The 27,186-nt window shown below is 39.7% G+C and overlaps 1 protein-coding gene across 1 annotated transcript in view; it reads left to right on the top strand.

Annotated features, from left to right (window-relative positions):
• The window catches only part of si:ch211-186j3.6 (neural-cadherin), a 295,947-nt gene that overhangs the window by 162,196 nt on the left and 106,565 nt on the right, over nucleotides 1–27,186 (top strand). The window contains exons 17-24 of the mRNA XM_061068864.1: nucleotides 3,257–3,377; nucleotides 3,623–3,785; nucleotides 4,873–5,544; nucleotides 6,594–6,785; nucleotides 7,468–7,911; nucleotides 8,091–8,421; nucleotides 9,564–9,657; nucleotides 14,881–15,065. Of these exons, the coding sequence (XP_060924847.1) occupies nucleotides 3,257–3,377; nucleotides 3,623–3,785; nucleotides 4,873–5,544; nucleotides 6,594–6,785; nucleotides 7,468–7,911; nucleotides 8,091–8,421; nucleotides 9,564–9,657; nucleotides 14,881–15,065 (2,202 nt within the window). The remainder of the gene's footprint in view (nucleotides 1–3,256; nucleotides 3,378–3,622; nucleotides 3,786–4,872; nucleotides 5,545–6,593; nucleotides 6,786–7,467; nucleotides 7,912–8,090; nucleotides 8,422–9,563; nucleotides 9,658–14,880; nucleotides 15,066–27,186) is intronic.

The raw sequence follows: 27,186 nt of genomic DNA on the forward strand, positions 1-27,186 counted from the left end.
CCCATCATTGTGGTCTAAAATACACAGAGGTGAATTTGTAGGAAGCACACATACACTGCTGCATTGCAAAGTCCCCTTGTCATACACTCATTCATTTCAGGACTTTTTCTGTCCATTAGGTGTGCATTGCATCTCACTCAGAAACGTCTATTCCTCTAAAGCAATGCTTCTCAAATACCTTTTCATTGTGATTTGTAATGTTAAGGCAGCCCTTAAAGCATTGTCTCAAGATGTTATTCAGGTTATATGCCACTATTGCCTCTTTTTCTCCACCGGACCAATGATTCCAGTCTGGTGTAAGTAGCTTTTACTCCATCTGACACGAGTTGCTTTGGCCAGCTCTGGTTTCTGTGTCTCTCTGCGAAGACAGCAGGTGGAAGTCGGCCTTTCTGTGTTGCTCTATTTACAGTGACAACTATTTCTGCTGCTTGTTTTGACACTCTGTATTCCTGATTGCTCTACACCTGGAAAACTCCGACAGCGCCTTGCGTTATTTCGACAACCAACAACCGTGAGCTGTCAACACCAGTATCACCAGCATCATTAAATATTCAGTGTAAAGGGAATGTTTACTAGTTATTTCTTACAATGCCATCGATTAAAAAAATGAATATAAGGTTGTTAGTGTAAATGTGAATGGAATGTTGGAAGAAATCATTCAAGAGTTGTCTGCTGTTTGTTTTATTGGTAGCTGCTATGAATCAGTTTATGAATCAATACAAGTAACTGGCAGTGTTTGTGTTGGCTCTACGGACGCTTTTTAATCTTCTTACCTATGAGGCATATGTAAATTACACAACCAAATTTTTGATTGATGTTTTCATGTTAAGTTTTCTTTTCATTTTTTTCAAAGCTAAAAAGTAATTAGGACAAGTAATCACAATGTCCTCTGAAGAGCGTGTCTGTGTGTGTGTGTGTGTGTGTGTGTGTGTGTGTGTGTGTGTGTGTGTGTGTGTGTGTGTGTGTGTGTGTGTGTACGTGCAGCACCTCAAAAGATAAACAGAGTTTTGAAATTGGCACACTTGGGGAAAAACATTAATTTTCTCTCAATTTGTTTGTTTCTTTTAAGGATTGTTTTACTCCCAGTGCTGTTTCTTTTGTCCTTTGGGTCTCAGCAGTTTTCTAAATACTTAAGCGATGGAGACAGCAAGAAAAAAAAACAATCAACTAACAGTGAGCGAAAAAAACAAGAGATGCAATTGCATATATCCCTAATGTCTAATTTAAAACGCCAACAGAGAGGGTACAAAACGATCTGGATAAAAGCATTGTCCTCTCTCCTTCCTTGATTTTCATCTTACTAATAAGCTGTGAATCTCATCTCATCTTCAGAGGTTTCTCTCTCTCTTTCATAATAACATGAGGGGTGGTGGATGCAATGGTGATTGAGATGCAGACCTTGGTTTCATTAGTTATTGTATTGAGAGGGAACGTCGTGTTGATCAGCATTTAATAGACTTTATTAAAACCACTTCTCAGAGCAAGTAAAGAGATTATTACGCGAGGAAGGGACACAGAGCATGGAAATATGGAGAGTGGAGGGGGGGGTGTACTTCACAGGAATAGGATTTTAAATTGCTTTCACCAATTGAATATTACTTGTTAAATAATTGATTACTGGATTTCTTTTATGTTTTAACACTTTGAAATTGTACAGGCTTTTGTCAAAACCAGTAGAGCCTTGTTTAAGTTGATTCTGGACCACATATTACACCATAACAAGTGATCGCTATGTGAAAGTCTTGGTCACGGTGGAACCTATTTCTTATTTTCTGTTCAAAGGTCTTGACCTCACTCTGCCTTGAGATATTATATGTAATGTTTTTGCACCAATTAGAAAAAAACAAATTGAATTGAATGAAATTGCATTGAATTGATTTAAAATTAAATATCAAAATCACTGGATTGCTTTCTGTTGTCACACCCGTGCTAGTAAGTTCACTAAGTTATGGCACCGTGGAGAAAGGCACTAAAGCTAAATCAACATTATAAGTTAAAGCTGATACTATTCTACTTAAATTCAAAAGCGAGCTATGTGCTGCCCCTCCTAGCCAAGTATGGTAATGAAACTATGGAAAACTAAACTCATACACACTGTCAGAAACAGCTAGAAAGGCAGTGTTGACCAGCTTCAGTACACAGGCCATGGCAGGTACCCACTGTGAATGGCTTTCATCACACAATTCCCTCTATGAACCAATTTTCAGCCCTCATATGTTATAGCCTTAGTCGTTGCTTTCAAATGTCTGACACGGGAAGTTAAAACATAACGGCATTGACAATAAATATAGTACTTATCACACAAGCTTACCCCCACCCGCATCAGTGAAGACATATTTCTGTTTACATTTGGGGAGGACATTTTGCGCAGGATTGAAATAAATATAGTCTTTTCCCCATTTCTCTCTTTTTCGTTTTGAAGTCCTTGAATATATGTGAACTTTAAAGATATTACTTTGCTCGAGTGTTCTGGCTTTGAATCCTGCTTATACCCCCCCCCCTCCCCCCAATATGAAATGTCATTGTAATCAGCTTTTGATCGCTAAAAAGGCAGAATTTATTTTCTTTTGAATGGAATTAATTTTCAGCACCTGCCTTAGCTGCAGGAGATTTGACATTTGGCTTTGACATTTTTGATATAACCCTCATCACCATTTTTCCTTTCCATTTTTTAAGTCTTAAAAAATGCCATTCAAACAAAGATGTGGTTTAGACAAATAATAGTTTTGAAACCTCAATTGAATTTCTGTACAAAAGCTGCAGTGAAACCATCAAGTTTTAATCAAGAATGTCCTAAAATCTTACAGATGAGCTGTAAGTCCATTTGTGTGACACAACAAAACAACAAAGGTACAGTTGCTACACACTTGATGTCTTGTTGCTGAAATGTCTGACTGTGCTTCATATATTTCATGCAATGATGGTGCTTCTCTAATGCAGTTGCAGTAACCACCAATGTAAGGGCAGAGATTATCGGTTGTTGAAAGACTTATACCAATCAGATCACACCAAATACTCCATATCTGCTTCCAACAGCCACAGCAGGTGATAGGGGAGATAGGGATAGATAGGGACTTCCAAATCAGGTGGTATCAGGTTTTCATGAAAGCTCTTGATGGCACGAATAGATCAAATCCTGACTTTTCCTTCCAGCACAGCTTTAACAAAAATTGCTGCACTCTACTTCGCCAAGATGTAAGCTTCATTTACACTAACTTTCCTTCCTCATTCACCACCATCTTCTATTGATCTACAGGTGGAAACGCTAAACTGCGCTACCAGATCACTTCTGGGAACACAGGAGGGGTATTTGATGTGGAGCCAGAAGTGGGCACTATCTTTATCGCCCAGACTCTAGACTATGAACAAAACAAAAGGTAGGAACACACCCCAGGGAAGAATCCCTTTGAACCACCAGTTAAATGCTTGTCAAAGGATTTTATCTCAAATACATGATGTTATATTCCCTGTTGTTGTTTTTTTTAGCTTTAAAGTTCACTTCTGAGACTTAAGATCATATCAAAGTAGTTTTAGTGATCAAGAACAAATAAGTAAGTCCATTTGGATATAAGTGTTTGTTTATTGTGTGACTGCTCCTGACAACGCGGACATTTTTGCTCAGGTACAAGCTTCATGTGCTGGCCTCAGATGGGAAGTGGGAAGATTACACCACGGTGACGGTAAACGTGGTCAACAAGAATGATGAGGCGCCAGTGTTTACCGTTAATGAATACTACGGAAGCGTAACAGAGGAGCTGGATGGTTCCCCAGTGTTTGTGTTACAGGTACCGTCCAGTTATTGTTCAGCTGTACATTTCAATCCAATTCTGTGTCATCATTTGTATGTTTTCTAGTGTACTTGGATCATCAACTTGTGAAGCTGTTGCACAAGATTTAACTTTCAGGCTGTGAGCTGAAGCAGATCTATACCCTATTGCTAGAATAGATTCCGTTGCGACTTTGTTTTTGCTAGAAATCAGTGTACAATTTTAAAAGCGTGCATTTTGTTGAATGTGTCTTAATTAGAAAGGAAAAACACTTCAAACTGTAAAGGCTTTACTGAGTTGTTGTATAATTAATGACTTAGAGTATTTTTGCCTTTAGTCAGCATCCTCTCTTTCATACACTGAGCTTCTCTAAAAGGCAGCAGAAATGTAATCGAGTGTGAGTTCACCATTATTTAGCCCCTTTCCTTTTTTCTGTTTGCATTTCATTTTAAACATTGATTTTAGTCTTTACCCGGCAATTACTGTGCAGCCGTGGCCATATACGGTCTATTTCTAGATCATTTGGGCGCTAACCCTGAAGCTGTATTTTCTATAAATTATCATTCTGATGAATAAAACATTAAAATTTGTGTAAATTGTCACACTTGTTCAGCTCCGCTCTAGCTCAATAACACATATTTGTCTCACCATCATTAAGCCGTTCTATAGGACTGACTACACTTTGGTTTGAAAGTGATTCATTGTAAGCCCGTTGCTCTCCTCCCTCCCTTCACATGTAAGAGCACATTTCTTCCCCCTTTAAAGGAACACAGTTAATTTTGTCTCTACATCACACTGCAATTTCCGTGCCAAATTGAAACATCTTGCTCAGGGTGTAATTGCTGCTTATGTTCAGAGGATGAGTGAGAAGTGGTAGACAGAAGAAAAGAGGCAGAGGAGGTGTGGGCTGGGGCACAGCAGGTTGGATCATGGCCAGATTTACCTACTGGGGGTTTTATAACTGCACAGAGCAGTTGTGAAGTGTGTCCAGTTAAGACATCACGCCAAGTCAGCAGCAATTCAATTATTAAATAGTGTTGAAAAAATGCCAGTGATTACACTCTCATCTCCTTCTCTCTGTCTCACTGCGCCTCTGATGTTGTAGGTAACGGCGTCTGACCCAGATAAGGATGCCGACCCAGAGGCCCTGCGTTACTCTCTCCACGGCCAGGGTGCAGAGAGCGAATTCATAATTGATGAGGTCACAGGCAAAATCTACGCCCAGAGGACTCTGGACCGCGAGGAGCGCGCTGTGTGGCGATTTGTCGTCCTGGCCACTGACGAAGGTGGCGAAGGTCTGACGGGCTTCACTGATGTCATCATTAACGTTTGGGATATCAATGACAATGCGCCTGTCTTCACCTGCGCCCCCAGCTGCCAAGGAGATGTGGCAGAGAACTCGGTAGTAGGGACGTCTGTGATGGAAATGACAGCCACCGACCTGGACGACTCCGCTGTGGGGCAGAATGCCGTGCTCTCTTACAGGATTGTGGGTAGTCTAGATGGCAGTAACGTTGAGGTGGGAGGAGGAGTGCCGACTTTCTCAGAAATGTTTACCATAAACCCCACCACAGGAACAATCACTGTTGCCATGGGTGGTCTGGACAGAGAGCAGGTTGAGTCCTACCTCCTGGTCGTGGAGGCTAGAGATGGTGGAGGGATGACTGGTACCGGAACTGCAACTATTCAGATCAATGATGTGAACGACCATGCTCCAAGGTTCACGGATCACACCTGCTTAGCAAGGATCTCAGAGAATGCAGACCCCAATGCAGAGGTGGGTAGATGCCTCACTGTTGAGGCACCATTTAAGTGGGATACACTAAAGACACTATTTTGTTTCATGCCTTTTAAATGACCTGTACAAATGTAAATTTACCATTTGGTGGATAGAGATATAGTTCAGCAGCCTGCACTAGAGCATAGTGTCTTTGATTTTGAGGGTAGTTCATGTGATTACAAAGTTTGAGAGTATTTTACTCCATTTAAATGAATATCAAGAAGAAATACAAAGATATCTGCTGTATTTGGAAAACCAGTAAAGGCACCTTTTCCATTGAGAAGCATGAGGCATATGTTCTGTCCTGACCTTGAAGAACATTTGCACATTTATTTGGTATCTCTTGCTCAGTATAGTACACTATAACTTCCTATTTTAGTCCATGTAAGATATAGGCTCCCTCCCACCAGCACAGGACACTACCTGCTCAGGACATAGTGGTAGAGAGCCCAAGTGAACTAATTACTGGTGTAGAAATTCATCATTCAACGTCTGTCAAGCTGCAGTGACCTAGATATTTTGATGGAAATTATGGGCTTTGTTTCAGAAAGATAGAGTTTGACCACAGCATAGATCAAACTAATCTTCCGATTTAAACAAATTCATCCACTTAAAGAACAGGACATTTAAAAGACACATGTGTATGTTTTCTTATTGCTACTTAACCAATGTAGCATTTATATCAGCGTTCAATGTTCAGCATGACACTTTCCAAGACCCATCTCTGCTTCTACGTCTGTCACATCCAAGCTTTTAATATAAGTAGCATTGAATATAAGCCCCAGCCTTTTTCTTGTCACTTTCCAATAGAGTTACACCATTTGACTCTTTTAAGCGCGTTTCAAATAATATAATTGTTCAATATATAACTGAATATTGACATAATATCAGTTGTCGAAAAAAAACAGAAACACATTGCCTGTAACCTCTGAAGCTCTGCTAATCTGCTTCCGTCAAAAACATTTTGCCAACTTGCCAGAGGCCACCAACCCCAATGGGATAGAACCTTCAAACTGTATTCACATGATCTTCCTGCTTGTTCTAAGGTATTGGACCTTGCTGCAGAGGACAGAGATACTGGAGAGAATGCCCAGCTCACTTTCAGTGTTGTGTCTGGAGACCAAGAGCAGAAGTTCTACATGGTCAGTCACAAGCAGGAGCAGCGTGGCACCCTGCGGCTGAAGAAACGACTGGACTATGAACGCCACAGCGAGCAGAGGTTCAACCTCACCCTGAAGGTACAGGAAATGGAAGCAATTCCAAATAGACATGCTTGCGTTATTGAAGATCATTCTTACTTAGCTTCAGTATTGTTGAACACATTCACATACAGCATGTTCCTTGAACGTTTTTTGTGAATTATTGTAACTGACAGAAAAATAAAACAGCAGAGGTTTTGAGAATTTTCCTACATTTGTGATCTTAAAGTTTTTTGTCTTTGCACTACAACTTTAAATCAGCCTGTTATGGCTTCCATCAGAAGCTAGGACAAAGACATCTGTGAAGCCATTCAAACACCTGGTATCTCATATCAGTTGCAGACAGCAACTTTAAAGCTTTTCAAGGCAACCTTTATTAGCTTTAGTGGTAGTCCTATTATCATTATGTATCCTAAAGGTTCAGTGTGTAAGATTTAGGTGAACGAGATCTATTGACAGAAATTTAATATGAAATAATTCTAGTGAGTGTGTTTCATCTAAATTATACAAATTGTTGTTTTATTAACTCTAGCATGGGCCACTTTAACTCCAACTTTAACTCAATAACTTTTCTGTCTAATCACAGTTACTGCTGTGTACATTGGCCATCGTTAGCCAAAAAGCTGAGCTGCAATGTGTCCAATGTACTTTACTTGTAGTCTTGATCTTGTCTATACAACACTTGAATACAATTTGAGACCTATTGTGGTTGATGTTTCAGGTGGAAGACCTGGACTTTTCCAGCCTTCTTCACTGTGTGGTGGAAGTAGAGGACTACAATGACCATGCTCCTGTCTTCATTCCACACTTTCTTTCTCTCGCCCCGCTACCCGAGGACATCCCTGTGGGAACCAGTGTGGCACGTTTGGTTGCCAGTGACTCTGATTCAGGCCAGAACCGTGACATCACCTACAGCCTATCAGAGGACTCAGATCCTGAGGGACTATTCACCATTGACCAGTCTGGTGTGCTCTCTGTAGCCCAGCCTCTGGATCGGGAGAGTGCACCCCAGCATCACTTGATTGTCATAGCAACCGATCATGGGGTTCCACGTCTATCAGGCAGTGCAACAGTACAGCTGCCTCTGTTGGATGTGAATGATAATGGACCAGAGTTTGAGGCAGCATACTCCCCAATGGTATTTGAGAATGTGGTGGGACCACAGGTAAGCTCTACTGGGTTTGAGCTCATGTAACATGTGCCCTACAGATTTGATGCAATGAGTTACTAAAAAGGAAGGAAGTTAGGAAGAAGCTAAGGATAATCTTTGTTCACTGGTGGTTCAGATGAAAAAATTCCAACCTGAGTAAGCGCTAATGCCTTATGCTCTCCCTCCTTGTTTAGGTAGTGAGGTTGAATCTAACATCGACCCTCCTGCGAGCTGTGGACCAGGACTCTCCAGAGAATGGCCCCCCCTTTCACTTCTCCATCCCCCCTGAGTATCGCCACAACAATGACTTCTACCTCCAAGACAACCTGAATGGCACTGCCACACTAACTGCTCTGCGGATGTTTGACCGTGAACGCCAGAAAGAATTCCTCATTCCTATTATAATGAGTGACAGTGGCCGTCCAGCCAAAACTGTGACCACCACCCTGACAGTGACTATCGGAGACCAGAATGATCATGCACATGTGGCAGGGGAGAAAAAGATTTTCATCAACAGTCACAGAGGTGAGAAGATCGTCTACATCTTCAGAATGTATCCAACTGATATTTAACATTTTCAAGCTCAGTTTGATTTTTGCTATGGAGGGTAATTTTCTCTGTAGGTGAAAAATCATACTGGCAGTGATTTACAGTAATTCCTAATCAGTGTGCAGTAATTTCAACCGACACACACGGAGATACAGACACACACACACATTTTAATTGGGTTATTCACCTCTGCCTCAACCCACCAATCATCACCACATTAGTATTGTCTGCATGATCGGTGTTCAGTCACAATGACTCCTATAATGCTATGCTAAGGGTCACACTGTAGCTCAGCTTGATGCAGTTAAACACTGCTAAATTATTTTATATTTTTCTGTTTAGTTTTCACATTTGGTACAGGATAGAAAACAGACCACATAAACGAGTATCACAAGCTAGAATACAGTGAAGCTCGTAATTTGATGCGGCTTGTATTGGATTCTAAAGAGATTATTTTGTCAGTAAAGGTGTTAGAATTGTTATTCATCATCAACTTTAGAAAATGGACAAGTATTTGCATCCTTTCTCATCAAATAAAAAGAGGAGCCGTTACTTGTATGCTGTTTGTCACAACATGTTGTGCGAAAAAATAGTAGCATCATCATTTCCATTGCTGTGTAACTTTCTTCCTCCAAAGTTTCTGGCAAAGGCCAACAACAGGTTAAAACTCAGCATGTCATGGTCTGCCTTTAAATTGTGAAGGGTACCCTCAGAGTAATTCCCACATGGCTCAGAGTGTGAGGAGCTGCAGGGAGAGAACAGCAGTTCCGTCCAAATGATTATAATCATTGTGCATTCAAACAGCATTTCTGTTATGCATTTCCATCTCCTTTTGCCAATCACCTGCAATGTCATTTCTTAGTTCAGCTGAAAGGGAATGGCAAATCAGCCTCAAATCTGCATTGTTCATTTCAAACACATGGACACCTAGGCAACGCATGCAGAAAGCCAACACATATTCTCTCACAAACGTTTTACTGAAGAAATAGAGGCCAGTGTAACACGTTTTCTCTTTAACCTCTCCAGGGTGTCCAGCGTCAATCACATACCGACAAATCTAAATGCTGTTGGCCATTTAACCTGGTAATCTCATTAACTGATGTGTCTTCTGTCATAAGGTCGTATGCCAACCACAGTGCTTGGTAAGGTCTACTCTCCTGACCCGGATGACTGGGACAACAAGACCTACGTCTTTGAAGGACATGTGCCAAGGTAAATAATGTCGTGTGATAAGTGTGTATACTTTTTAGTAGTGAATATAAAGGGTTTCACCTTTGGATTGTATATGTGAACAGGTACTTTTTTAGTTGTTTGTGTCAGAGTGTTTCTGTTTTGTGTAAAAATTTTTCATTTGAATGAGTTATTTCACCGAAGTCCTAGAATGGGTTTAGTTTAATTCATGTTTATGCATGGTAATTCAGAATAATGTCCCCGACGGCGCCTCATAAAATAATGTGACTCGCCATGAACCATTTAAGCCCGGTACTTCACATTTAAGGCCTATGACACAAGAAAAAGAAAACTGCCCTATGGATCATTTGTAAATGAAAATGCAACATTTCTATTCGACTAAAACATACATCTAGGCCATCTGCACATACAGATGGAATGAAACTGTCTTAAATGCCCACATTTCTTCTTCTTTGTCTGCATTTTCAAACCACAACTGTGTCATAAACACATGCAAGGGAGCTATTTAATGCAGGAGATGTCTGATATTCTAATATAGTTAAGTCATATAGACCATAAGCCTGGACATGTCCTTCTATAAAACCAATTGCAACATTGTAGAAGTTTATTCTACTCTTGTATTTAGCACTTATGAAAGCTCTTACTTTAGGATTCACAAATACATCATTACAATCTCAGATCTATTTAGGTTCTTTTCAAATTTGGTACAAATTATTAGTTTGACTTCAGGATTAATAGATCATATTTGTAGACAGTGATGTACAGTATATTGTCACATAATTACGGGCTCTTGTCCTTTGGATAAGCAAACTGGTATTTAGCACTTTTGCAAGTTGAACCAGCTTGAAACCAGCACCATGTTCCAGTTGAAAAGAGCTTGGGGGGGGTCAAAGGTCTGTCCCTTGATGACTGATAATATACCTGTAAAACATTTTTTTTTAACAAAGCCAATAATCAAGCTTCACAGAGTAAATTTAAAGTGTCGCCTTTTTAATGCCAAATTAGCCAATTTTTTTTGTTGGCTCGTTATTTTTATTTTATAAATCGCTTATATATCGACACTTATTTTACTTAATATTTTTGTATTCATTTTGATGATTGCTTGCCTATTTGTTTGTAGCTCATGAACCAACTTCACCTCCCAGATTTATGGATTAAGCTGCTGCAGTAGAGTTTCATATCAATCTTTATTCAAGAGCGTGCACTCTCATTTCATAATATTACTTCTTCATAACACACAGCGTCTCTTACTGACAGTTGTGTATCACATTTACCAACCTGGATCATATTATATTTTATTGGTTCTATTGCTTTCTTCAAATTAATTGGTAAAGTCATATTTGAAACATGGGAGCCTTGTGGTTTATTGCTTACCTATAGCTGGTTTTCCACTTAACAGTTCACCAGGTTGCATAGTTCTCTTTCACTGTATCACAGGCAATGCAATCTGCTCTGCCACTGGGTCAATCTACATTAATGCATTCATGAGAACACACAGGGTGACATTCTATGTAATCAGTCCAAGATGTGACATTTCTAAGAAGTGATGGGCTCGGTAGGAACGGTATGGTAGATACAGAACATTCATGTTACATAATTCATATTCACAGTCAGTTAAACCAACTCAAAGAAATCAGGAGCAGAGATGTGGATCTTAATCTTCAGTAAAACTAATGGAACAATATGTGTTACACATTGAAAGGAATTCATTAGCCTGTATGCATGTCTGACCTCACCAGCTGTGGTTTTTCAAAGTGTCATACTCATAGAAGCTACTTTATAACATGATATATTACATTTCCTATTCATAAACAATGAAATGCGGATAGAATAGTAGTTAGATAGTTTGTCTGTCAATGGTTTTAACACAATTTTGTGTAATAACTCTTGAGAGCCAAGCGTATTGTCATAGATGTACTGCTGTGTGGAAAATATATCTTAAATAGCGCCAATAAAAAAAACCTAAATATATTTGAATTATCATCTGTAACCACAGACCAGTGGTCTGGCTTTTTGGGGGCCAGTGCCACACAAATCCATAATTACGTTAAATCATTATGTATTCAAGTCTAACCGTCTTATTATATAATAAATGATGGTAAGCAGCCAATCCGAAATGCCAAACAAAAAGCATTCTTTTTTCTGATCAGTGTGAAAGAGGATGTAGACTTGGTAAGAGCCTCAGACACCCATAAATATAACGAGCAAATTGTCAATACAAATTTTTTGACTATTGGAGTTTCTCTATAGGGGCCTATATCTCATTTGTTATGCAATAGTAACTTTTTAATTTACTTAATTTAACAGGATCTTGGATGGAGTTTGGTCTGGCATTGTTTTGTGTTATTCCAATCAAAAGACTTAAAGATGTTTGATAAGACTAACATGTTTTATAAAGCTTCAAAGAGTTGTAGTTGGGTAAAGTCTACTGTCTCAGCTGTATTATTGAATCCGTAATATATGTTCATCTTAGACAGTGACTACGTCATTGCCTATTGTCATACCTGCTATTCTATTAGTTGGAATTGTCGATTAATCATTTCACAAAAATCCAAAGCGTTAGAGCAGATATCTAGAATTTTAATGAGTGTACAGAAGCAGCCTGAGCTTGAGGAGATGGAGTCACAGGACATATGTGTAGCGACAGTTTTTCTGAGTGCTGACAAACGGTTTTGAGCAGGAGCAGGGAAAATTTGCACTTAAGCAGGGATTATTTCAATGAGAGAGCAACAAGATCTAATGGGAAATCAAGAAGTATTGCCCTCAAATTTAAATAGCATGCTCTTGAATCAGGACAGGAAAGAAACGTTTTTTTGGCCTGATTTCTTTCAGCCTGATAATCTATAATCTGTTCTTCAATTATCTTACATCTGTTTACCATCCTCCTTTTCTCCACTACCTAACCATTCTGTAATTTGTTTTTTATGTTGTTTTACTCCTTTGGCTGATAATCAATTTTCTTATCCTTTCTCTTTCGGTCTTCATAGTTCCTTTTTTTAGTTTTTCAAAGACTGTCCTTGAGGGTTCTCAATGCTAAAAGTCTTAATTTGGATATATATTTATTTCAATTACACACACACACGTCCCAGAAACACATACAGTGACACTCCAGCACCACAACACCTTGTCCTTCATCTTCCAAACTGAGCTAAAATCACATTGACACTTTTTTGTTCTGTCTCTATCAAAGTCGAGGTTCAGCCCCGTGGAGGACTGGGTGTAATATACAGCATTAACATTTCATGACATCTCTCTCTCTCTCTGAAGGTTTCAAACCTAAGCTGAGCTCACAGCACATTGCCTAATGCCTACTGTCCTGGCTTCTCACAAAATGGATCCTGTTATAGTTTGTTCTGGTCTGCTTTATATATTTTCATTTCACTAAATCAAATCAAGCACAACAGCTTTTGTTCAGTGTAAGTGTGCACTTCAGCTGCTCAATTCTGGGCACTTCGGATCAAGAGGTTTCATTGTAGGAGGTTGTAACTATCACATTGCACAGCACATATTGAGCATTTGTATTTCGACTTTGTATATTCGTTTATCAGTCTGAATAGTTCCATGTGTCCTACTTTTACTGGAGTAGAAGTGGCCAGAAATGTAAGTAGTTGACATAAATTTCAATAAAACGTATTGGTAGTCTTACTAGACATGTAAAATGTTTTTTTTAGTGATGGAACCTGGAATAAAGTGCTAGGCCTCTAAGGCATAATCTACACACCATAACATGTGCTGTAAAATTTGTTAATGTGGCCCTTGTGTCTCCAAGTGGTTTATTATTTGATTTGCCAAGGTTCTTGGATTACCTCTCTAATTAAACTTGAATGAGCTCATTTAATGTACAAGGGGAGCATGTAGACAAGAACCAAGTGAAATTGCTTCCTCACATGTCTTTGTGCCTATTAGTCGGTCTCGTTTTTCCCCTTGCCTCTCAACCTAATGTATCGTCTCTGCTCACTTTCTGTTATTCTCCCAGAGGGGAATTGGTTAACAGCAGAAAACAGAGTAAACACTAAGATACAGAGTGAAATGCAGAGTCAAACACATGGCCGAGGGGGATGAAAACATATTTCCACTGTTCTATCTTAATCCGTCTGGCAAAAGGACAGGAAAGGCTATGGAGCCTTTATATCCCACAGCCCACAGACATTGTATTTGTTATACATAGCTTGAACAATATGATGCTTAGGACAATTGATAATTGTATATTTTTTTTAATGATACATATTTAAGTATAAAGGTAAGAACATTATGCATCATGTTCTCCAGAAATCCCAGTTCTTAAGTAACATATTGACTGTCAGGGCTGTATAATACAGTCTACACCATGGATTGGTTTGTAGGGACATTGGGACTATTTATTGGAAGGGGTTGCTGCATATATAAATGATGTCATTTGGATCCTGCACAGTAATGATCGTGGTTTGTGCCACACAAGCCCTCAACCAATCATTGGTCAGTCTCAGCTGTCAATAATGATATTTCATCCCATTAAAAAACAAAGCATTCTCAATTAATTTAACATGTACCCTTAACTTGACTAAAGGGTACACATAGCAGCTACAAATAGCATGGCCTATGGATGACATGAGTCTATAACTGAAAGGAGCAAACCAAAGTGCATAAAGTCTAGTTAACATTGGCCCTATACACTTTCACCACCACCTCCTACTGAGTGTTTCTTCCCACTTAGATGGTTACCATGCCAAAATGTGACGGTCAAACAACTGAAAGTACTGGTCTCTCCAGACTTACTGACACACTGATAATTGCCTACTGACAAATCACTACAATACCAGGGGTCAGCCCTGTAGATTCAGCAGCTTGTCCCTCTCCGACTCCAAACCATTAGAAAACAGCTCAGGCTGGACCTTTGCACTGTTCTCTTGGATCCTGGACTGGATGGGATCGCTGTAACCAGGAGGCACTTGATGCAGTAACTTCCCTGATGGCGACTGCCAGAAGCCTTGAGTCCTGCTTGTTCTTTGAGAATGCTTGTGAAAAGTTTCTATTCAAATCAATGCTTAAAAGGGGATGTGGTGGTGTTTCTGTTCGCTGATCTGGTTGGCTGTTTGAACATGTCCATTCATTTTGTTGATTCATGAGGGTGAAAGATTTATTTTACTCATCCTGTAGAAGGCTTAGTTTATGTGAATTAGAAGAAAACTTTAAACCTTTTGTCATCTAAACATACCTATTTTTTTTACTGATGTGGTTGTTTTTTGTGTTTTTTTTTTTCTTCAGTTACTTTATCCTGAACAAGCGAACAGGTTTCCTGATCATCAAGGAGAATGCCCCACCCGGCACCTATCAGTTCCAGGTCCGCGTGTCCGATGGAATTTGGCCCGATGCTGTCTCCACTGTCACTGTGCATGTGAGGGAGCTGCGAGACGAGGCCATCTACAACTCGGGGTCCCTCCGACTGGCAGGTAAGGCTGACCCACAAACCTACGCAGACACACAGACACAAACACCTGTCTCTGTTGAAAATGGTCTCTGATGTCACACGTGAATGTCTTTCCTGTTATCTCTCTGGGTTGTCCACTGACTCCTGGGTGATGACCTTTCCTGAGCCCGGCCATGTATTCACAGCTGATCTGTGTATGCCATCTCTCTGTAGTATCCTTGCTCATTCACAATTGTAAGGGCCCTTGCATCTGGCGAGTGTGATGTCATACACTACTCCAATTTGTGGATGTTTGCGTATGATCATATTACTGATGTGTGTAGTTCACATGAGAACCCCCCATCCCATGACAACAACCTTAAGATGTTGAGTTGGGAATTTTGCAAATGACCAAACACTTTTTACTGCCACAGATCCACCTGTCAATGGAGCAGGGGATTGGCACATTGGGGCAGTGTCAGGAGTAAGCAGATGTCATACTGCACTGCCGTAGTGAAGAGTAAGCTCAATCTAAGGCCAACACTCCCACTTTACCGATTAATCTTTTTGTCAATACTCCACTAAGGTCATGAGATTTGGGACGTGACCAAAAGAACAGGATAAAGCTTGAGAGCCTTTGCAAATTAGCTGGGCAAAGCCTTGGAAATAGGATGAGGATATATCAGTGAGGAGATGGAAGTTAAATTACAGCTCCTTTGCTTTGAAAGGAGTCGGTTGACTTGGTTAGGCCATCTGATCAGGATGCCTCCTTGGTGCCTTCCATTACATATTTTGCCAAGTATGTCCAACTGGTAGGAGGCCCTGGGGAAGACTCAGAACATGCTGGAGACAGTATGAATTAAATCTGGCTGGCAGCACCTTGTAATCCCCAAAGAAGAGCTGACAAATGTTGGTGGCGACATCTGGACTACTTTACTTGACCTGTAGCCCCTGCGCCCCGATCCTCGATAGGTAGTAGAAATGGATTGTGGTCCCATTGACCACATTTTTCTTTATGTCTAGTTTATTTACAATATTCTAACATTAGCATCATTCCGGTGTTGAACGGATGCAGTGAAATGCATGCATTGTATCTATGCAGAATGCTACAAAGGACAAAGTCAAAGTTCTTAACATTACATAGGGGTGAAATCAATTAATTGGCCATTGAGCTTTCTTCTTAAAAAGATTGACATCCTAAATCTTCCAGTCTACACCCACCTTTGGAAAAAAACCTTGACTTGTACCTTTGTACTGCAATTTAGCTTTGGCCGGTTGTTTACCACTTTGTATCAGCTTTGTTTTGACATTCATGCCAACATGCTTGACCCCCGCTGCTCTTGGCCTTCAAAGCGCACTTTATCCAGTTTACAGCTGTGGCACAGCACAGCCTCTCTGTCTGCTGTCATTTTGATTAATGTCTAGTGACATTTACTATTGCAGGAGCAGGTAGGGCCCATAACAATACCGGTTTGTGATTAGAAGATAAAAATCAGCTTTCCTTGAAAATTAAAACTTCTCACTGCTGAGTTTGGAGCTGCCGATAAGGGAGTGTTGGAGAGCATGCTCATTATTTGAGTTGTCTCCAGTCATAGCAAATGAATGATCACTGATTACTGTTTGCTTTGGTTGTGAGCAGTGTTTCAAAGGACTGTCTCAGTTAAAGATGTTTACTTTGCAAAAAAAAAGGAAGACCCATTATTAATCGTTCTCCCTTGACTTATTGGCTCTCAGCTGTCGTTTGTGCACTCACAGAAAAGCCTGTTTCCATTACTTATGCTGGCAAAATAATTAGTCGGGAGGTTTTGCTCAACCAGCACATTCTCCGCACATGCTGAGCAGCATTCATCATTACCTGATGTACAGCCGATGTGCTGTCTCCTCAGAATTAAATTCACTTTAGAGAAATGGGACATGGCTGAAGGATTTTTATGATTTCAGAGATATTGAAATAGAGGCAGAGCGGGAGGCCAGAGGGTGCACTCCAAAGAAGGCTTGGGAATAGAGTGAGAGAAAAAAAGAGAGGATGTAAGGGAAGAGTCAAGCTAAGTATATAAAAGATTTGCTTGTCGTTGTGGAAAAGGGGCTGATGTGAATGAATGTGCACCAAACCAAGGGATGGAACAGCGGAGAACAGCTGGTGCTCCCATTCCAATATTTGTGTAATGACTCACTGCACCAAATGCAGACTAGCAACTGTCACTTTACAATGAACAATAGAAATCACCATGAAATAATTGCTCAGTTAAACAGGTCTCAGTTTTGTTGTTTTTTGCAATTCAAACATGTATTTTCTGTCCTTTTAAGTTAGAATGATAAGTTTAGGTCTGTTAACAACCTATGCCTGCAGGGTGGTCACTTCATTGAGGATTTTTAAATGGCTCAACTGTCTTCAAAGGTCTGTTTGCTGCGGAGTGTATTGATTTGAACTGCCCTGGTTGTAGCAGAGGGACTTAAATTGAGAGCTGGAGCGCCGGTGTCAGAAAATTGCTGTGAATACTGTGTCAAAATCTCGCTATTAACCCAAAGCTCTGCAATGAGCAAACTCCCGAAAAGTGTAAGTTTGAGGTTACAAAACAAAATGTGATGTCAAGGATTAATGACTTTGAGATCATCCTGTGGTGTGGGCAGGCTCCCAAAATAGCAGTGTGTGTGTGTGCGGAGGATATGTAACAGAAGCCATTTCCAGGATTTTATTTTTCCATGTGGAGCTTTGGAGTAAACAGTGTCATTGATTCTCAGTCTCGGGGATTATGAAAATATTCTACTTATAGCATTACTTACACTAGGGCTGGGCGATTTTTCGATCCCGATTCGGGATCGCGATAAAATTTTGATCGATTTCGATTACCTCCTCGTGACATGTATTCGATCTCACGTGGCAAAAGTAAGCGCAACAACAGTGTCGGAGTCTGCCGGCTGCCGTCTGCAGTTAGGACACGACACGCCCACTTCCCATCGAGAGAACAAGAGAGAACGAAGTTGAAAAAATGAGTTAAACTGAAGTCGGGGACAGCGAAAATAATGCCGAATGTGAGAGCGACATCACTACATCACCCGGAACCGAAGACATTTTCGAAATAAAGCGTAACGCGACGTCAGTTGTGTGGATGTGGTTTGGATACGGCTAAAAGGACGAGGAGCAGACGAAGCCGGTCTGCAAAATATGCCGGCGGTCGGTACCAGCCAGGACGGGAAACACCACAAACCTTTTCAATCACCTGAGGCGGCACCATCCCAGTGATTACACAGAGAGTTTGACTCTGCGGGCTCAAGTTTGCACGACACCAAACAAAGAGACAGGCAAGACCACTACGTCTCCCGTTAGCATCGCTAACGTTAGCGATGCTATGTTAGCAAAACAACAGTCCATCCAGTCGTGTTTTGCAGCCATTGCCCCATATGAAAACAATCGAAGCGGGGAAAAAATATAACGAGCGCTATTACTTATTGCTTAGCTACAGATATGATGCCCCTGAGCACAGTGGAGAGGGACGGCTTCAGGAAACTGATCAAAAACTACATATCGTGTTAAGAATCGAGATCGATCAATATGGAAAAACATATCGTGATAACATTTTTTCCCATATCGCCCAGCCCTAACTTACACCCTCCTTGACATTCTAAATCCCATTTCAAGAACAAATGCGGAATGCAATAAGAGTACACAAAGAAAACACCAGTTACATCTGCCTTCCTGAGATTAAGGCTCAGGACAAAAAGTCCTTGAAATTTCCACGTGAACTAGCGTAGAGGCGAATTCCACAGTGCTCAGGGGGAAGGTACAATCAGATGCACACGATAAGTACATACACTGCATACAGTAGGATGATGCAGCTTTTACATTGTTTTACATTGAACTTAATCTGCCAGAGTGCCGTGTAGCAGAAGATACAAAGCTGAGACACTGCCCAAATCATTTTCGGTCTCTCTTCTTACATTTGTCTGCGCTCTGAGAGATGTGTTATACCGGGATCAATAGGCAGAAATTTGAAAAAGTTTAATTTAGTTTTCAAATGCAGGGCTTATATCTGAGCATCCTGGGACTTTAATGACAAATTGCCAGATTTCAGGCAAGTTTTTCCTGCTGAAGACAATGCTGTGCGTGATAAACATCCACCAGCTACTCTACAGCCGTGGCCAAACGTTTTGAGAATGACACAAATATACATTTTCACAAAGTCTGCTGCGTCAGTTTTTATAATGGCAATTTGCATATAATCAAGAATGTTATGAAGAGTGATCAGATGAATTGCAATTAATTGCAAAGTCCCTCTTTGCCATGAAAATTAACTTAATCCCCAAAAAACCATTTCCACTGCATTTCAGCCCTGCCACAGAAGGACCAGCTGACATCATGTCAGTGATTCTCTTGTTAACACAGAGGAGAGTGTTGATGGGGACAAGTCTGGAGATCACTCTGTCATGCTGATTTAGACAGAATAGCAGACTGGAAGCTTTAAAAGGAGGGTGGTGCTTGAAATCATTGTTCTTCCTCTGTTAACCATGGTTACCTGCAAGGAAACACATGCAGTCATCATTGCTTTGCACAAAAAGGGCTTCAGAGGCCAGGATATTGATGCCAGTAAGATTGCACCTGAATTTACCATTTATCGGATCATCAAGAACTTCAAGGAGAGAGGTTAAATTATTGTTAAAAAGGCTTCAGGGCGCCCAAGGACGTCCAGCAAGAGCCAGGACCGTCTCCTAAAGTTGATTCAACTGCAGGATCGGGGTACCACTAGTGCAGAGGTTGCTCAGGAGTGACAGCAGTCAGGTGCGAGTGCATCTGCATGCACAGTGAGGCAAAGACATTTGGATGATGGCCTGGTGCCAAGAAGGGCAGCAAAGAATCCATTTATCTCCAGGAAAAACATCAGGGACAGACTGATATTCTGTCAAAGGTACAGGGATTGGACTGCTGAGGACTGGGGTAAAGTCCTTTTTTCTGATGAATCCCCTTACCGATTGTTTAGGGCATCTGGAAAAAGGCTTGTCTGGAGAAGAAAAGGTGAGCGCTACCATCAGTCCTGTGTTGTGCCAAAAGTAACGCATCCTGAGACCATTCATCTGTGGGGTTGCTTCTCAGCCAAGGGATTGGGCTCACTAACAATTTTGCCAAAGAACACAGCCATGAATAAAGAATAGTACCAAAACATCCTCCGAGAGCCACTTCTCCCAACCATCCAAGAACAGTTTGGTGAGGAACAATGCCTTTTCCCGCATGAAGGAGCGCCTTGCCATCAAGCGAAAGTGATAACTAAGTGGCTCGGGGAACAAAACATCTTAATTCCATTGAGAATTTGTGTTCAATCTTCAAGAGGCGGGTGGACAAACAAAAACCCACATATTCTGACAAAGTCCAAGCATTGATTATGCAAGAATGAGCTGCCATCAGTCAGGATGTGGCCCAGAAGTTAATTGACAGCATACCAGGGTGAATTGCAGAGGTCTTGAAAAAGAAGGGTCAACACTGCAAATATTGACTCTTTGCATAAACTGAATGTAATTGTCAATAAAATCCTTTGACACTTGTAATTATACTTCAGTATACCATAGTAACATCTGATAAAAAGATCTGAAAACACTGAAGCAACACACTTTGTGAAAACCAATACTTGTGTCATTCTCAAAACTTTTGGCCACGGCTGTATAGCAGTAGAGGTTCAGGAAGTTGATTACCTGGGAAAAAAAGCCAGTCTATTCTACTGATGTACACAGGCTACAACAACACAGTGGTATTTCCAGTTCATTTGGCGCCAGAGATCCTAGGCTAGGATATCTAGGAGGAAGAGTAAGGAGTGCCTGTATTCGTCAAACACATCTGTAATCTGGGGATCAGGAATCATACAAGAAAACAAAAGCTATGCAATGTGTCTGACAGTAAGGACAATGGGAGACAGATCTTTATTTATCCAGATATCATGTCTGTCTGGAGGAAGTGCAAACAGTTTGCTTTGGTTAAAAATAAACTACAGGTTTATGGGCTCCATAGTGTGATTCCAATCGCCTGAGCCAGATCACAGTAAACGGTGAAGAACCTTATGAAGAACCCATGAAATTAACGATTTATTCTCAATCACTGGATAGACTGCTTCTGAGTGATTAAAGAAAAATTTTTTAAAGTAAATCTCCTCTGCAGTTATTTACTCCTTTGGTTTTTAATTGAAAGAGCATCTCATCTTGATAGGTTTCTCATCTTAATTTGATTTATACATGTTTTAAGAGTTGGCTCAACATGATTGATGTATAGGCCATTTACATACACTTCCCTCACTCTCTCTTCCAATCTTTGGCTAATCAAAACAGTTTGAAACATTTGTATGAAAAATTTGAACGAACTCAAAATACAAATTATTCTTATTTAATGCAGATGTACACAACTTTTCTATTATTAAATGCCTTACATTTAAATGGCAGGCCCATTCTCAGTTTTAGATAGGGTGGGATTTATCTAATAACAGGCTTAATCAGACTGGCATTTTCCCTTTGTTGTGTTTTCTTCTCTTTTTTGTGGGAAGATTCATTCTAGAACTACTGGTACTTGCTGGTTTGCAAAGACCCTTAATCTTGAAGGCTATACAAATCCAGGGAAGCATAAAAAGGATACAGTCCTTTTCTGAAAGAGAAACAACTTCTATTGCAATTTTACAAGAGGCACATTTAACTGAAATGGAACATTAAAAGCTTAAAAACAGATTGAATAGGACACTTGTATTTCTCATCATTTAATAGTATAAGTGGAGATGTGGCAGTACTAATACATACAAATTTACATCTTTTTATTAATTACCTTGACGCTGACTGAAATGGTTGCAATGTGTTAATTCATGGCTCTTTTTATGGGGACAAAATTACTTATGATGCGCAAGCGGCTCTTGATATTGATGCTTCCATCCTTTAATGATGGTGGTTGCTGACTGAAACTGTGTAATGGGAAAAGCCCTGGGTTAATATAACTAAGAGGAATCCAATGAGACATGAAGGAAATGATGGAAGAGGTTGGTCGTGTAGATGTATGGAGCTAAATTTATCCCTATTACAAAGATTGCATGTTTTTTATAATCCACACAACACATATTCTAGAATTTGATTAATTTGTTATGGACGTACAGACCTTGTGGGGAAAAACAAATAGTGCTTATATCTATATGAACAAATTATAATGGAGATATCTATTATTAATACCAATAAAGCTGTTTTTATTGTCTAGCAAAAACTGAACCTTTGCAATTTCAGAAAAAAATGACATTGGGAAAACAGATCCATCAAACTTAATGGAAACAATGAAAGCCTATGCATGGTATGATTGCATCCTACTGTGCTGCCTGATAAAATAAAATAATTTAAAGAACAGAAAGACCTGAAATAAAAGATGTGAGTTAAAGCTGCTATATCGGACCCTACGTGCTTCTTTGATTGATTGATCTGCCTTTAACGTATTGAATAAATGAAATACAAAACATTCTCTATTTCTACAGGAGCCCTAGAGATATTAATATATAAATAAATCAGGTTACTATGTGACAAATTAATTAATTATAATAAAACTAGCAAAGCAATCTCTTAACTGAAACCTAAAAATTCTAAATATGTATCTAGCCTATATGTCTTTTGATATCACAACTAATTTCAAAGATTTAATTATCTTGTTAAGACGATATATCTTAAATCTTAGATGGTATCTTAAATGAATGTTTTTGATGTGACCACTGACCTGACAATTAGTCTCATTGGGCTTTGAAGAAATATACCTACACTACACATCAGCCCGACTATGTGTATATGTTGTGCTCCTGATATGTTCTGTTTTGCTGTTTCAGAAAAATTGTGGTAAACAAAACTCCATGAAATGTCCACATAAAACTACCTACAAGCATTTACATTACACAATGAAGCGAGAAGTGTCTTTATAGACTCTGCCTGTCAAGAGATTGGTCTTTAACAGGAGATGCGATGCTGGAAGCGTAACCCGAATGATTCTCTATCTCTTGTTATGGCCTTTTCTGCCCTCAGAGTTTGTGCATTTAGGAATCAATACAAAGAAATAAAGGGAAAAAAATATATTTTAGTTTTCTACTGCAGGGGTTATGTTTGAGAAACCTTTGACTTTGTTCTCCTGATTTACTGATCTGGGATTTTCAACATAGCTCTTCTACCCAGAGGTACTGCCAGTGTGGATGCCCATGAATGTCCCACATCCACTTTCAGCACTGGATTATGACTGTGACCAATGATTATTTTTGTTAAGAATCAAAGGGGCCGCCCTCTGTTTTTACACGTTAACGCCAGACCCTTGGTGATAAGAAGTTCTACTAACCCTGTGAAGGTTTTCTCTGCTGGAGGTGTGGGGTTTGAATAATTTGGTTATTTGCAAAATAGAGTAGTTGTTATCTAATCGTAGCTATTAGCTGCCATAGGTACATTTTAAATAGTTTGTATTTATATTGTGCTTTCTGAAGCAACTCAAAGCGCTTTAAAGTTAGTTCTGTGTTTCAGATCTAAAACTTCATGAAAGGGGCACTATGACATCAGGGGCACACCCCTTTATTGATCAATCTTTTTTTGTTCGTAGGAATTTCAAATACAAACGCCTCTTGCAATTTTCCGTAATTGGAAACTTTGTCTGACCAAAGATGTTCAGTTTACAATGAACCTGAAAAAAGCATCACATCATCTGAGGATCTGAGAAGATCTGAAGTCTTGACAAGTGTTAGGGTAAATAATAAATAGAGTTTATAATTTTCTTCTCTCAAGTTAATAGTTTCTTTCACCCTTAGCAACCAATTAAAATTGGAAGAATCAGTTGTTGTTTTGCTCGAAGGAGATTACCCTGACCTCAGCCTTCTCACCTGATTCAGGGTCATGATTTAAGAAAGTCAGACATAATTATACAAACAAGTTTGTATAATTTAGTGGAAATAATGACCCTACTTTTTCCCCTCCCTTTTTCTATTATATGAGCCAAATGGTCATTGTAGGCATGTTTGGCCTTGGTACACTTGCACCCAACTGAGTGTAATTAGTTTAATTTTTCTGATTTAAAAAAAGCTTTTAAGAAATTACTTAAGATATTTGATATTAATATTTAAAACTATTTATCTACCTTTTCATAATCTACAGATTGCTTCTAAAGAAGTCAAAGCAGAGATGTATTTAAAAGGAGATCTTCATGGGAAGTGACAGCAGAAAGAAAATACATTCTCAGTTGTCCAAAATGCACCAACTGTGTTTCAGTCATGCTCAGGCAGAAGCACGATAAGTTACACAAAGACCATGATGGTTGTGTCGTGTGTCTCCATAGCTTGCATCACTTTTGTCATCACTAAACCACTACACAGGTTGGATAAAGATCCCTTTTTGTTGCTATTTGTGTGAAATCACAAGCCTGTAGGCAGGTGCGTGTCTGTGCTGCACCGCCTCGACACCCGACTCTGATGAAGCCTCTGGGAAGGAGCAGGCAGTGGTGAAATGTGTAGTTGGATCAAAGCCAGGTGCAAAGGCTGCCACTATGTGTTAGGAGTTACTACCCTCTAACCCCAGCCCCCATCCCTGCTGAAGGTCTCTCTGTCTGCCAGTGTCCTTGTTTCTCCCGCTGGACTGACTGATGGGAGCTGACACTAGCCTCGATCCCTCACGCTGTATCTACAGAGCCTGCTCTGAGCCCCCTGTCTTGTCTCTTAATGCCAGGACTGTCTCCCTGGACACGCTCACAAACCTTTTCACCCCGGTCACCCCTTTTATTTTGGAGTAGGTGTGTATTTGTTCTCATATTTCTATCTCTGGGAATCAGTTTGTTGAATTTGTTACAAAGTTTAGTTTCTGGTAGTCCTTGGAATTGATCTTCATCTTAAAGGGTACACATTCACACACTCATGTTGCCACGTGTCATTACTGTAACAAACTTTACTGTAACTTTAGGAGACTTGATTTGAGTAACCGATGTTGCTGAAGCCTCATTTTATTTTAATCTGCAGATTATTATCTAAATTCTCCACTGTAATGCATTGGTTAGACCAGTGGTTCTCAAATGGGGGTAGGCGTACACCTGGGGGTACTTGAAGGTACTCCAGGGGGTACTTGAGATTTTTTTTAAATATATTTAAAATTAGCATTCCATTAAAAAATCCTTTAAAAACTGTTATTTAATAAATATTCAATAAAATATAATTGTAAGTTCATGAACTGAATTTTATATTCAGTAGGCTATTCAATTTCATTATCCTAAAAACCCTCCTTCTCGCCCATACCGATGGCTTGACCCAACCTGGCACACGCCACCTGTCATCACCTGTCATCACTGCCGCCTTGAAAACTCAAACAATGGAGTCAGGATCAAAGCGCAGCAGCAATGCCGCTGAAAACACGGAGGGACAAGTGTCAAAGAAGGCGAAACCAGAGCAGAGAGCCTTCTCTAAACAACACCGTAAGAGCTTGTGCCTCTTTGGAGGGTCTCTAAAACGTGAAACCTTTCCGTTGTGAAGTTACAGATTCATGACAAGATGTCCGAGTCTCTACCAGTACCCTGTCAAAATAAAAGCATGTGAAATTAAAGTGTCTGAACTTAAAGCGAGCAAATATTTCACAATAAAATAACTGAAAGACACTTACACAATATTAACAATAACAGAGATTGAGTTATTTACACATTGTGTTTTTTCTGTGGGGAGAAATTAGCCAACAGTGGCATGAAGTCAGCACATCTCCAGACAAAACATGAAAGTCATGTTGGTAAGCCACCTGAGTTTTTTGAGAGGAAACTTTCTGAATTCAGGTCATCTCAAGACACGATGCGAAAAGCCTCCCCGAGGCAAACAGAAATCCTTAAAGAAGATATTTTAAGATGATAAATATTAAATTTTTTTATTTTGAGCTAGTCTTTTATTTCAAATTAAGTTAATGATTTATTTTTTGTGAAGAAGTGTTTATCTATAATCAAGTTCATGAGTTCGGTTTAAGAACATATCTTTATCATGATCCCAAAAGAGTTCACTTTGAGTTACCAATTATGTTTATGTGCACAAATCTTTATTTATAATTGAGATAATTATTTATTTTTTAATAAGTCTTTAGTTATTTTTATATCTTTTTATTTACAAAAAGTTCAAGAGAGACCACTACAAATGAGCAATGTTATGGACATTGATGGAGTTTTAAATGTGAAAGTGTCTAGGTACAAAGTTTAATAAATCAGACACTAATGGCACAGCACTGTGTATTACATCTTTCTTTCAACCAAAAATGCTTTGCGCTGGTTAGGGGGTATTTTTTTTCAAAGGGGATACATCACTGAAAAAAGGTTGAGAAACACTGGATTAGACCTTGGAACACATCAAAGGTGCAGCACCACAAGACTGAATACAACGGATCTCATGCAGAAACCATTCCTACAAACAGATTTGTTCTTAAGTTGTGCGAACTGGTTATCTAGTACATTTAGCCAGATTCCCCAGTTTTTTTGAATTTTTAATTTTCTGGTAGGTGCAAACACAAATCAAACACAAGTCCTGTGGTCTAGACCTATTGTAGGTCATTTAATAAATTTGAAGCTAAAATTAATGCATAGGATATATACATTTATTTAAAGTCATTAAAACTCTTTCAAATTCAAATCTATAGGCGTGTGTGGGTCAGTCACTTGTGAATCAGGCACTTCCCCCTCCGGTGTGTCCCTGGCGTACGAGTAGAAAAGAAGGGTAAATCAGAAAATGTCCTTGCATGAAGCCCAATGTACACAATGACAATTAAATCATGTGCTGCAACCAAAAATTATTTCACACTCATGGTTTGACACTTGCTTTGCCTCTCTGTCACGGGGTTGTCGGGAATATTTGACATTGGATCATATTCTCACAGGCTGTGGTTTAAAATCTGCATTCAGTGCGCTTGTAGAAGACAGTATATAACAGGCAGGACTGTCAACACACCAAAGTTAGGCACATCATTGCAAACAGCTGAATAAAGGATGAAAAGCTCCCTCCAACTTGCTTTCCTCCCACTCACATTATTTTCTTTTGACGTGTTGAAGAGTATTGGCTGCCACTTAGTGAGTGCTGTACACATGTGCCTGCGTGACTAAACCCAAGTGCAACCTCACCTTGTGAGGGGACCATGTTTTATACACTATACATCCCTCTGATGTCCCTGTGTGTCAGTAGTAAGAG

Source organism: Limanda limanda, chromosome 3, assembly GCF_963576545.1.
Source record: "Limanda limanda chromosome 3, fLimLim1.1, whole genome shotgun sequence".
Lineage (NCBI taxonomy): Eukaryota > Metazoa > Chordata > Actinopteri > Pleuronectiformes > Pleuronectidae > Limanda > Limanda limanda.